General features: G+C 43.0%; 1 protein-coding gene across 1 annotated transcript in view; it reads right to left on the reverse strand.

Moving 5' to 3' along the window:
• Positions 1–357: 357 nt before the first annotated feature.
• LOC139537888 (ADP-ribosylation factor-like protein 15) overlaps positions 358–13,959 on the reverse strand; it is a 68,443-nt gene continuing 54,841 nt past the window's right edge. Inside the window, exon 5 of the mRNA XM_071339769.1 lies at positions 358–7,400. Within this exon, the coding sequence (XP_071195870.1) occupies positions 7,248–7,400 (153 nt within the window). The 3' untranslated portion in view covers positions 358–7,247. The remainder of the gene's footprint in view (positions 7,401–13,959) is intronic.

Raw genomic sequence — 13,959 nt, forward strand, 5'->3', positions numbered from 1 at the left:
ATTCATATCAAATTCATAGATTAGGGCCTAATTATTTAAATTGACTGATTTCCTTATATGAACTGTAACTCAGTAAACTTGTTGAAATTCTTGCATGTTGCTTTTACATTTCTGTTTAGGATAATTCATAAAATTACACTAGTCAACTTGAAGATCTTTAAGATCTTTAATTTTTTTATGTGGGAAACGGTAGCCAGTATGTAATTCAAAAGAATGTCTGAAATACTGTCAAAGCATTGGATCATTCTTGACAGGGCCATATCTCTTTATATGGTTCTGTTTCTTGATACTTGAGGTCATTTAAGGTATCCTAGCAACCTGACACAATGAAAGAATTGTATGGAGTGAACACCCATGTCCTTATTTAGCCTTTATTGTCCATGTTGCCAAGTGGAATTATGCATAAATTATGTATATACACAGTAGAACTTCAGAATAGACTCGAAGCCACTAAAGCAAACTGCTAAATGTCGATTTCTTCTTCCAGTATAAACACAGACACGCTCCTGCCCTTCCAGATTATAACATGACCATCTGTAACAAACGTACAAATTGATCTTGATTTAGGTATAAATGAATTAGAAAAAAAAGGCAGCTTGAAGAGTTTGGCTATCAGGATATATATATATACACACACACACAAATGTGGTAGATACATTAATATAAATACAACAATATGTTCAGGTATTGGTATACTTCTCTCTAAAAAGACTAAACGTATCCCAAGATATCCTAAAGATCTAGAGCTCAGAAAACTCTTGAGATATACCTGTGGCCACATGGACAATCTGGTAACCACGACAACCAGGTGGGGCACCCCAAAGGGTAAGTTGAACCCTAAGGGGGTGTAAGAAATTACTTCATGTCATCAGAAGGGGACAACAGTCGCAGATGATTGACAACACTGCTAATAATAATAATGATTGACAGCATTTCGAGTCACTTCTAGACAACACGAGTTGTTCTGACTGACAACCTAACTCATTCCCCACCAGTAGATGCAGCCAATAAAAGTTACATTGGTAAGAAGCAAAGAAATGTACATGAACAGCTTTGAAAGGTTTCTATCATCTCTCTGAGTAGCAGGTCTGTATAACCAACCTGTAACCTTTGACCTGTGTGAGTGTTCTTACATTCAAAGGTGACAGTAACAACATTAAAAAAGGAACACGTCATCATCACTGTACATGAAAGACACATACTGTACACACAGTCCACTGTGAAGGCCCTGTACTATCATTTGTAAATCCTCCCTACAGACTTCATTATCGTGCAAACTGCATTCAATTTCACACTATACTTTTTCTTACACACAGAGGGACAGGAGTTTTGGCCCCAGTAAAAAGGTAATACTATCAAATTACTAAAATACTCAAAATTAACATCTAAAGTTTATTCTCCACAATATGCATTTCAGTGAATCAACAGTGAGAGAAAGCTTTCAATTCAACTATTAACATTAAGTCTCAATCTCTTCTTACTGTGTATTGAGAGAGTCCACCTGTGAATCGATGGTGTGAAGCTAAGCAAAAAATATATATTAAAAAAAAATACTGCAACTTGGTTTAAGATGTTTGTTAAGACACTTTTAAAAGTTTGGCTTTAAAACACATCTCAAGGCCTTGAAGTTAAAACATTTGTCATAGACAAGTAAGTGCTGTGGGCCTAAAACACTGAGCATGACGCAATACATATTCCAGTTATTCTAAATGTCACACAACAGTGTTCACATACTACATACAGTCTAGTAGCAATGTACAACTATCAGTCATCAAAAGGACAAGAAAAATCAGAAGTGAATAATGAGAATGATAATAAAGCATTAAAGATAGTGGCAAACCGATGTTCTGTATGTCTTAAATAGAGATATTTCTTTTGAGTGAAGGCAAGGCATTACATTTCCAACATGATATGAGCCTTTTCAGTAGAGCTGAGAGATTAGTGCCTTTTGAGGTCGGTTCAGTTTCGGTTCGTTTTTTAAAAACTAATCACGGTCTTCAATTTCAGTTTAATAAAATGTAAAAAATATTACAAGTACAAGGCTGTAACAACACAGAATTAAACAACTGATGGTAGTGACTGCCATTACAGTTATGGTTCAAGTTTTATATTTTGGTTGTGAAATATTATTTCATTACTAAAACCCCAATGATGGTAGTGACTGCCCATTACTGCAGATTACTTATTAATAAACCAGGTAACACTACTTGGAGTCCATCTGTAGATGCTCTACACTCCATCCTGTATTCACATTACTTACATTATACAGTGGGGAGAACAAGTATTTGATACACTGCCGATTTTGCAGGTTTTCCTACTTACAAAGCATGTAGAGGTCTGTAATTTGTATCATAGGTACACTTCAACTGTGAGAGACGGAATCTAAAACAAAAATCCAGAAAATCACATTGTATGATTTTTAAGTAATTAATTTGCATTTTATTGCATGACATAAGTATTTGATCACCTACCAACCAGTAAGAATTCCGGCTCTCACAGACCTGTTAGTTTTTCTTTAAGAAGCCCTCCCGTTCTCCACTCATTACCTGTATTAACTGCACCTGTTTGAACTCGTTACCTGTATAAAAGACACCTGTCCACACACTCAATCAAACAGACTCCAACCTCTCCTCAATGGCCAAGACCAGAGAGCGGTGTAAGGACATCAGGGCTAAAATTGTAGACCTGCACAAGGCTGGGATGGGCTACAGGACAATAGGCAAGCAGCTTGGTGAGAAGGCAACAACTGTTGGCGCAATTATTACAAAATGGAAGAAGTTCAAGATGACGGTCAATCACCCTCGGTCTGGGGCTCCATGCAAGATCTCACCTCGTGGGGCATCAATGATCATGAGGAAGGTGAGGGATCAGCCCAGAACTACACGGCAGGACCTGGTCAATGACCTGAAGAGAGCTGGGACCACAGTCTCAAAGAAAACCATTAGTAACACACTACGCCGTCATGGATTAAAATCCTGCAGCGCACGCAAGGTCCCCCTGCTCAAGCCAGCGCATGTCCAGGCCCGTCTGAAGTTTGCCAATGACCATCTGGATGATCCAGAGGAGGAATGGGAGAAGGTCATGTGGTCTGATGAGACAAAAATAGAGCTTTTTGGTCTAAACTCCACTCGCCGTGTTTGGAGGAAGAAGAAGGATGAGTACAACCCCAAGAACACCATCCCAACCGTGAAGCATGGAGGTGGAAACATCATTCTTTGGGGATGCTTTTCTGCAAAGGGGACAGGACGACTGCACCGTATTGAGGGGAGGATGGATGGGGCCATGTATCGCGAGATCTTGGCCAACAACCTCCTTCCCTCAGTAAGCGCATTGAAGATGGGTGGCTGGGTCTTCCAGCATGACAACGACCCGAAACACACAGCCAGGGCAAGTAAGGAGTGGCTCCGTAACAAGCATCTCAAGGTCCTGGAGTGGCCTAGCCAGTCTCCAGACCTGAACCCAATAGAAAATCTTTGGAGGGAGCTGAAAGTCCGTATTGCCCAGCGACAGCCCCGAAACCTGAAGGATCTGGAGAAGGTCTGTATGGAGGAGTGGGCCAAAATCCCTGCTGCAGTGTGTGCAAACCTGGTCAAGAACTACAGGAAACCCCCATGCTTCACAGTAGGTATGGTGTTCTTTGGATGCAACTCTGCATTCTTTGTCCTCCAAACACGACGAGTTGAGTTTTTACCAAAAAGTTATATTTTGGTTTCATCTGACCATATGACATTCTCCCAATCTTCTTCTGGATCATCCAAATGCTCTCTAGCAAACTTCAGACGGGCCTGGGCATGTACTGGCTTAAGCAGGGGGACACGTCTGGCACTGCAGGATTTGAGTCCCTGGCGGCGTAGTGTGTTACTGATGGTAGGCTTTGTTACTTTGGTCCCAGCTCTCTGCAGGTCATTCACTAGGTCCCCCCGTGTGGTTCTGGGATTTTTGCTCACCGTGATCATTTTGACCCCACGGGGTGAGATCTTGCGTGGAGCCCCAGATCGAGGGAGATTATCAGTGGTCTTGTATGTCTTCCATTTCCTAATAATTGCTCCCACAGTTGATTTCTTCAAACCAAGCTGCTTACCTATTGCAGATTCAGTCTTCCCAGCCTGGTGCAGGTCTACAATTTTGTTTCTGGTGTCCTTTGACAGCTCTTTGGTCTTGGCCATAGTGGAGTGTGGAGTGTGACTGTTTGAGGTTGTGGACAGGTGTCTTTTATACTGATAACAAGTTCAAACAGGTGCCATTAATACAGGTAACGAGTGGAGGACAGAGGAGCCTCTTAAAGAAGAAGTTACAGGTCTGTGAGAGCCAGAAATCTTGCTTGTTTGTAGGTGACCAAATACTTTTTTTCCACCATAATTTGCAAATAAATTCATAAAAAATCCTACAATGTGATTTTCTGGATTTTTTTCCCTCATTTCGTCTGTCATAGTTGAAGTGTACCTATGATGAAAATTACAGGCCTCTCTCATCTTTTTAAGTGGGAGAACTTGCACAATTGGTGGCTGACTAAATACTTTTTTGCCCCACTGTATAGTTGAAGTCGGAAGTTTACATACACTTAGGTTGGAGTCATTAAAACTCGTTATTCAACCTTCTCCACAAATGTCTTGTTAACAAACTATAGTTTTGGCAAGTCGGTTAGAACATCTACTTTGTGCATGACACAAGTCATTTTTCCAACAATTGTTCACAGACAGATTATTTTACTTATAATTCACTGTATCACAATTCCAGTGGGTCAGAAGTCTATACCTGGCACTAAGTTGACTGTGCCTTTAAACAGCTTGGAAAATTCCAGAAAATTATGTCATGGCTAGAAGCTTCTGATAGGCTAAATGACATAATTTGAGTCAATTGGAGGTGTACCTGTGGATGTATTTCAAGGCCTACTTTCAAACTCAGTGCCTCTTTGCTTGACATCATAAGAAAATCAAAAGAAATCAGCCAAGACCTCAGAAAAAAAATTGTAGACCTCCACAAGTCTGGTTCATCCTTGGGAGCAATTTCCTAACCCCTGAAGGTACCAAGTTCATCTGTATAAATAATAATAGTACGCAAGTATAAACACCATGGGACCACGCAGCCGTCATACCACTCAGGAAGGAGAGGCGTTCTGTCTCCTAGATATGAACGTACTTTGGTGCGAAAAGTGCAAATCAATCCCAGAACAACAGCAAAGGACCTTGTGAAGATGCTGGAGGAAACAGGTTACAAAAGTATCTATATCCACAGTCAAACGAGTCCTATATCGACATAACCTGAAAGGCCACTCAGCAAGGAAGAAGCCACTGCTCCAAAACCGCCATAAAAAAGCCAGACTATGGTTTGCAACTGCACATGGGGACAAAGATCGTACTTTTTGGAGAAATGTCCTCTGGTCTGATGAAACAAAAATAGAACTGTTTGGCCATAATGACCATCGTTATGTTTGGAGAAAAAAGGGGGAGGGCTTGCAAGCTGAAGAACACCATCCCAACTGTGAAGCACGTGGGTGGCAGCATCATGTTGTGGGGGTGCTTTGCTGCAGGAGGGACTGGTGCACTTCACAAAATAGATGGCATCATGAAGAGGGAAAATGATGTGGATATATTGAAGCAACATCTCAAGACATCAGTCAGGAAGTTAAAGCTTGGTCGCAAATGGATCTTCCAAATGGACAATGACCCCAAGCATACTTCCAAAGTTGTGGCAAAATGGCTTAAGGACAACAAAGTCAAGGTATTGGAGTGGCCATCACAAAGCCCTGACCTCAATCCTATAGAAAATGTGTGGGCAGAACTGAAAAAGCGTGTGCGAGCAAGGAGGCCTACAAACCTGACTCAGTTACACCAGCTCTGTCAAGAGGAATGGGCCAAAATTCCCCCAACTTACTGTGGGAAGCTTGTGGAAGGCTACCCGAAACCTTTGACCCAAGTTAAACAATTTATAGGCAATGCTACCAAATACTAATTGAGTGTATGTAAACTTCTGACCCACTGGGAATGTGATGAAAGAAATAAAAGCTGAAATAAATCATTCTCTCTACTATTATTCTGACATTACACATTCATAAAATAAAGTGGTGATCCTAACTGACCTAAGACAGGGAATTTTTACTAAGATTAAATGTCAGGAATTGTGAAAAACTGAGTTTAAATGTATTTGGCTGAGGTGTATGTAAGCTTCTGACTTGAACTGTATATAAAATAATATATATTTGGTGACTTATTATTTTATTCCAAGTCATCATCTCATCTCTGGCCACAGGCTTGACCAGCAAGAACCAATGAGAACAGGCAGCTGTAGGCACAATGGATTCTGGTCATTGTATTAATTAACACATTTTCTGTACGTAACTACTGTATGATGAGTTGAACAACATAACCCTGAGAGAAATCTCTCTAGAGAAACGGCACGTTGAGCGCACAGGAAAAAACTAAGTAAAAGGTATGCAAATAATTGAACTGACGTTGACCGATTCGTTATTTAAAAAAACAAAAATAAACCTACATTTCCGTTAATCACTCAGCACTACTTTTCAGGGAGTCAGTCCACCAGGTCTCTACAGTTTGAGAGCTGGTAGTCTTTTACTTCTCTAACCATTACAACCCTGGTGGCCCATAGATTCTCTGCCAAGGGGAATGACTCCATGTTCTATGGTTCCTCTGTGATCAGGTTGCTCCATTGTGGTATGTCCTGCCTGTGTGGTATGTCCTGCCAGTGTGGTATGTCCTGCCAGTGTGGTATGTCCTGCCAGTGTGGTATGTCCTGCCAGTGTGGTATGTCCTGCCAGTGTGGTATGGCCTGCCAGTGTGGTATGGCCTGCCAGTGTGGTATGGCCTGCCTGTGTGGTATGGCCTGCCTGTGTGGTATGGCCTGCCTGCGTGGTATGGCCTGCCTGCGTGGTATGGCCTGCCTGTGTGGTATGGCCTGCCTGTGTGGTATGGCCTGCCTGTGTGGTATGGCCTGCCTGTGTCATATGGCCTGCCTGTGTCATATGGCCTGCCTGTGTCATATGGCCTGCCTGTGTCGTATGGCCTGCCTGTGTCGTATGGCCTGCCTGTGTGGTATGGCCTGCCTGTGTGGTATGCCCTCCCATGGGCGTTGTAGCTTGGATGTGGCTCCTGTGGGGTCTAACTGTTGACCAATGTGGGATTTGTAGTTCCCTGTGGCTCAGCAGGTCCTGTGGGACCTGTGTGGTTTGTAGTTCTTGTGGCTCAGCAGGTCCTGTGGGATTTGTAGTTCCCAGTAGTTTAGGTCCCAGCTCATATCCTGCCTGTGTCTTGGTCCTTGTCCTCCAGCAGCTCAATGAGCTGAGTGAAGCTCTGTTTCACGGCATCCATGTTGTCCACTGAGCTGCCTTCTAGAATCCAGCTCTTCCCTCGGGCCAGAGGCTCCAGCTCAAAATACTTCTTTATCTAACAGAGAAACAGAGAAAGAGAGAGAAACAGAGAGAGAGCTCAGAGGTTTGGACACTCATTGAAAACATAAATCAAATCAAATTGTATTTGTCACATGCGCCGAATACAACAGGTGTAGACCTTACAGGGAAATGCTTACTTACAAGCCCTTAACCAACAATGATTTAAGAAGTTAAGAAAAAATATAAAAAGAAGTGTTAACTAAAAAATAGATAAGTAAAAATGTTTAAATAATAAGTTACAAATAACGCAAAAAAAACATACACAATAGCACAATTGGTTACCGGATCGTAAACCGGCAGCCATCCCCTTCGGTGCCATTATGTCACAGTGAGTAAATAACTGTAACGTTATCTAATTTGTGCTTTCGTTCTTGATGTGTGGGTGTATAGCATAGTATACCGTAACTGTTTTTGTCTAAATACTGTTCATTCCTCTGTAATTACACCAATATCTGCAAATGCTTGCATTACATATAACAAGAGCCAAGTGGAGAACACAAACTAGACCAAAGTACAACGATTGTCTTAAGAACTATTCAGGTCCCATGTTGGAAGTCTGCAGGAAAACAAAACAATAACAAAAGTTCAAAATATTGCAATCAATTCTGAATCAATTGGGAGAAAGATTACCCTTGTGATTTCAACTCCCAGTTGAGTTTAAGCACACAGTACACACTTCTGAAAACAAGCACAGTGTCCAGCTATGTCAATAATCTGAAAAATACAAAAACACTGCCACAATTCTCTTAACACTTTCAAAATCTCTCAGTTCTGCCAATACTGACACGGATTGATAGGTGATGGTCAAGCCAGCATTGCAGACCGTTTCTGTATAGTTCTACTACTTCGTAGGGGGATGCCTGAGACCAGTCCAGTGATATATGGGAGCCACATAGGACCACTCATATATGGGCTGGTAGGCCTAAGGCCATAATGGTCCGTCTTTGGGGTGGTTTACTACTGGGAGGATGAAGCATTGCCAGACAGGCCATAACTATGGAAATAGAATGAGGTGCTTTTCTGTTTCAGCGATTATATTTCTATGGCCATAACGGGTCTGTAAGACATCATACAGTCTCATTGAAAGTTTACTACCAGGGTGATGTAAGGCCATGCTGGTCTATGGACCATCAGACAGTCTCATTGAAGGTTTACTACCAGGGTGATGTAAGGCCATGCTGGTCTATGGACCATCAGACAGTCTCATTGAAGGTTTACTACCAGGGTGATGTAAGGCCATGCTGGTCTCCTGGCCATCAGACAGCGTGGTGACAGAATGTTACTTGTTGCCCTCTCTGGGTCATAATGATCTGAGAGAGCAGAGTGGTGTCTGGAGAACCTTGACATTTGACGCCACAGAGGCCAATAATAAATACCTGGCAAAGCCCCGAGAGTCAGGTCAGTACACGGAGAATAAATACCTGGCAAAGCCCCCGAGAGTCAGGTCAGTACACAGAGAATAAATACCTGGCAAAGCCCCCGAGAGTCAGGTCACTACACAGAGAATAAATACCTGGCAAAGCCCCGAGAGTCAGGTCAGTACACAGAGAATAAATACCTGGCAAAGCCCCCGAGAGTCAGGTCACTACACAGAGAATAAATACCTGGCAAAGCCCCGAGAGTCAGGTCAGTACACGGAGAATAAATACCTGGAAAAGCCCCCGAGATTCAGGTCAGTACACAGAGAATAAATACCTGGCAAAGCCCCGAGAGTCAGGTCAGTACACGGAGAATAAATACCTGGCAAAGCCCCAAGAGTCAGGTCAGTACACGGAGAATAAATACCTGGCAAAGCCCCGAGAGTCAGGTCAGTACACGGAGAATAAATACCTGGCAAAGCCCCGAGAGTCAGGTCAGTACACAGAGAATAAATACCTGGCAAAGCCCCTGAGAGTCAGGTCAGTACACAGAGAATAAATACCTGGCAAAGCCCCGAGAGTCAGGTCAGTACACAGAGAATAAATACCTGGCAAAGCCCCAAGAGTCAGGTCAGTACACGAAGAATAAATACCTGGCAAAGCCCCGAGAGTCAGGTCAGTACACAGAGAATAAATACCTGGCAAAGCCCCGAGAGTCAGGTCAGTACACGGAGGAGTAATCTTCACATTCAGAATACTACTCGTTGGGATTATGGATACTATGGCAGAGTTAAGTAGGCATGAACGGAAGAAAATGCTCAGACTGAGTCAAAAGAGTTATGAAATGCTAGTTTTCATTTTCCATTGCTAAATCTTTTGCTATGGTGTGCCATAATGAACATGACCCATCACTTGGATAGCAGGAATAGGAAAAGAGGTCAAATAAATCAAACTAAACAATTTGAGTAAACAGAGACTTAAAAGTGAACTTTTCCAACAGATTCTGTCCATCTGTGTTTAAAGAGGAGAGTCCAGAGTTTGGCTGTGTGTATCTGTGTGTCTGTCAGTGTCAGTGAGTGGGGACAACTTCCTCTTCTCTGAGCAGACTGAGGAAGGGGGAGAGATCCTGTTCAAACCCATTCAGAGAATACAGAAGATACCATAGGACACCATACTGTACTGATGGCCAAACCCACAGGAGAGGTTAGAAGCTGCACTAACAGGCTGCAAAAACCTCTGCTGCTCCTGTCCTTTTGTTTCAGAGCAGAAAGGAGAATAAATAAATAATGAAACAAAACATCCTTTGAGCCAAAGCTCCCATAACATGCCAAGAATGCTGATTAAGATTTCCCTGTCTGGGACTTCATCGCTCGCTTACACAATCCTCCCTCCTCCAAAAGAGAGAGAGAGAGAAAGAAAGAGAGAGAGAAAGAGAGAGAGAGAGAAAGAGAGAGCGAGAGAGAAAGAAAGAAAAAGAGAGAGAGAGAAAGAGAGAGAGCGAGAGAGAAAGAAAGAAAAAGAGAGAGAGAAAAAGAGCAGGAACAGACTTGGAAGGTGCCGCAGCGCTTGTCTGTTGTTTTTATTTGTGTGTGTGTGTAGTGTACTGTGTGTGTGTAACGGGGAAGAATGATCATTAATTCAACATAAAGAGAAAGCAACAAGTCTAGGAGAGGTTAGATCAGGGATCATCAACTAGATTTAGAAGGAGAGGTTAGATCAGGGATCATCAACTAGATTTAGAAGGAGAGGTTATATCAGGGATCATCAACTAGATTTAGAAGGAGAGGTTAGATCAGGGATCATCAACTAGATTTAGAAGGAGAGGTTAGATCAGGGATCATCAACTAGATTTAGAAGGAGAGGTTAGATCAGGGATCATCAACTAGATGTAGAAGGAGAGGTTAGATCAGGGATCATCAACTAGATTTAGAAGGAGAGGTTAGATCAGGGATCATCAACTAGATTTAGAAGGAGAGGTTATATCAGGGATCATCAACTAGATTTAGAAGGAGAGGTTAGATCAGGGATCATCAACTAGATTTAGAAGGAGAGGTTAGATCAGGGATCATCAACTAGATTTAGAAGGAGAGGTTATATCAGGGATCATCAACTAGATTTAGAAGGAGAGGTTAGATCAGGGATCATCAACTAGATTTAGAAGGAGAGGTTAGATCAGGGATCATCAACTAGATTTAGCCATGGGCTGATTTTTTTCTTGAGCGGATGGTCAGGGGGCCGGAACAGAATTACAAACAATTTGTAAACTACAAATTGACCGCAAGATGCCCAAACAGATATAATATTTGACTAAAACAAACATTTCAAACCTTGATTAAATTTGATACAAATACCAAACATACAGGAACACCTACGTTGGTTGGAACTGTTTTTACTCCCCCCCCCGAAAAGCGTTCCACAGGTAGGCTGGCCCAAGTTGACTCCAATGTTTCCCACAGTTGTGTCAGGTTAGCTGGATGTCATTTGAGTGGTGGACCGTTTTTGATACACACGGGAAACTGTTGAGCGTGAAAACAACAGCAGCGTTGCAGTTCTTGACACAAACCGGTGCGCCTGGCACCTACTACCATACCCTGTTTAAAGACACTTCATTATATTGTCTTGCCCGTTCACCCTCAGTGGCGCACACACACACACAATCCATGTCTCAATTATCTCAAGGCTAAAAAATACTTCTTTAACCAGTTCCCTCCCCTTCATCTACACTGATTGAAGTGGATTTAACAAGTGATCTCAATAAGGGATCATAGATTTCACCTGGTCAGTCAATGTCTTATTTAAAAAAATATATAATGATAATAATTTAGCAGACACAACTTACAGGAGCAATTAGGGTTAAGTGCCTTGCTCAAGGGCATATCAGCTCGGGGATTCGAACCAGCAACCTTATCAGTTACTGGCCCAATGCTCTTAACCGCTAGGCTACCTGTCTCCCTATATCTTTATCTTGTTAGCCTTGTGACCCAGTGTATATCTCTCTATTATGCGTGGGAATACTTTGGAACAGATTTCCAAAATTAAAATCACTTGCCGCTGATTTGCTGGTGTTTTACAGTCTTTTATGTCCACCTTTTGCTCAGAAAACTGTGGCTAGCCTGGCTAATACACTACAACAATGCATTGTCTGGTGAAACAGACTGACACAGCAAAAAAATGTCCATTGCTAGTTCATCTCTGCTGGATGTCTCAATAGGGTCAGGAAGGGCAAGCTGCTGGTACCCTCGTTTAGTCCGACTAACATGCAGGCTGAGCTAGCTAACACAAGACAGTTCTGGGTCACGAGGCCAACACGCTAAAGATGTGCGAGGGTCATTCAGTGTGTGCAGCAGATAAAGGGTTGAAGGTCTGGCTGTATAGACTGTGGTGGTGGACCTTTATGTTGTACAGCCCAAGATCAATCTGCTCAAAGCTGGGATCAATGGGATGAGTTTCAGGGCTAAAAAGATCAAGTCTGATCTGAGGGGGATCTCTCCTGACCTTTTTAAAGGCTGGTTAAAAACGACGGGAGGCTGGGAGCGGAAACCTACAGTAAGACGGTGTTAACCTGAGGCAGGGCCATGTGCGCCAAAGGCTGTTGCAGGGTGCTCATCTGCCGATTCACCGCTTTAAACATAACGATGAAAGTGGTCAGAGTTCACTTGAGGAAAGAGAAACTCAACTCTTCCGAAACACGACTGGTCCTCCCATGATGATGAACGATCACAACTACTCCAATCCAAACCGGTATCTGGAAGACACCCGGGTCATGTCCAGTAGAGAAAACATTTTGAAAGAGGAAGTTATCACCTGAGCCAGTTCCTGTTCCATAAGAAATTCAAGCTGAGCCTCTCATCTAATGCATCTTGAGAGGGAGGTGAGGAATTGAGGGATCAAGGACAGGAGGTATCAAGGACAGGAGGACTCAAGGATTGGACAGCTTATACACTTTCAGACAGAGCCTACTGTATGTGTTGGTACAGAGCCTACTGTATGTGTTGGTACAGAGCCTACTGTAAGTGTTGGTACAGAGCCTACTGTATGTGTTGGTACAGAGCCTACTGTATGTGTTGGTACAGAGCCTACTGTATGTGTTGGTACAGAGCCCACTGTATGTGTTGGTACAGAGCCTACTGTATGTGTTGGTACAGAGCCTACTGTATGTGTTGGTACAGAGCCTACTGTATGTGTTGGTACAGAGCCCATATGTTGGTACATAGCCTACTGTATGTGTTGGTACATAGCCTACTGTATGTGTTGGTACAGAGCCCATATGTTGGTACAGAGCCTACTGTGTTGGTACAGAGCCTACTGTATGTGTTGGTACAGAGCCCACTGTATGTGTTGGTACAGAGCCCATATGTTGGTACAGAGCCTACTGTACGTGTTGGTACAGAGCCTACTGTATGTGTTGGTACAGAGCCTACTGTATGTGTTGGTACAGAGCCCATGTGTTGGTACAGAGCCCATGTGTTGGTACAGAGCCTACTGTATGTGTTGGTACAGAGCCTACTGTATGTGTTGGTACAGAGCCCATGTATTGGTACAGAGCCTACTGTATGTGTTGGTACAGAGCCTACTGTATGTGTTGGTACAGAGCCTACTGTATGTGTTGGTACAGAGCCTACTGTATGTGTTGGTACAGAGCCTACTGTATGTGTTGGTACAGAGCCCACTGTATGTGTTGGTACAGAGCCCATATGTTGGTACAGAGCCTACTGTATGTGTTGGTACAGAGCCTACTGTACGTGTTGGTACAGAGCCTACTGTACGTGTTGGTACAGAGCCTACTGTATGTGTTGGTACAGAGCCTACTGTATGTGTTGGTACAGAGCCCACTGTATGTGTTGGTACAGAGCCCATGTGTTGGTACAGAGCCTACTGTATGTGTTGGTACAGAGCCTACTGTATGTGTTGGTACAGAGCCCATGTATTGGTACAGAGCCTACTGTATGTGTTGGTACAGAGCCTACTGTATGTGTTGGTACAGAGCCTACTGTATGTGTTGGTACAGAGCCCATATGTTGGTACATAGCCTACTGTATGTGTTGGTACAGAGCCCACTGTATGTGTTGGTACAGAGCCCATATGTTGGTACATAGCCTACTGTATGTGTTGGTACAGAGCCCATGTGTTGGTACAGAGCCTACTGTATGTGTTGGTACAGAGCCTACTGTATGTGTTGGTACAGAGCCTACTGTA

The sequence above is a fragment of the Salvelinus alpinus genome, chromosome 1 (assembly GCF_045679555.1).
Source record: "Salvelinus alpinus chromosome 1, SLU_Salpinus.1, whole genome shotgun sequence".
Classification (NCBI taxonomy): Eukaryota; Metazoa; Chordata; class Actinopteri; order Salmoniformes; family Salmonidae; genus Salvelinus; species Salvelinus alpinus.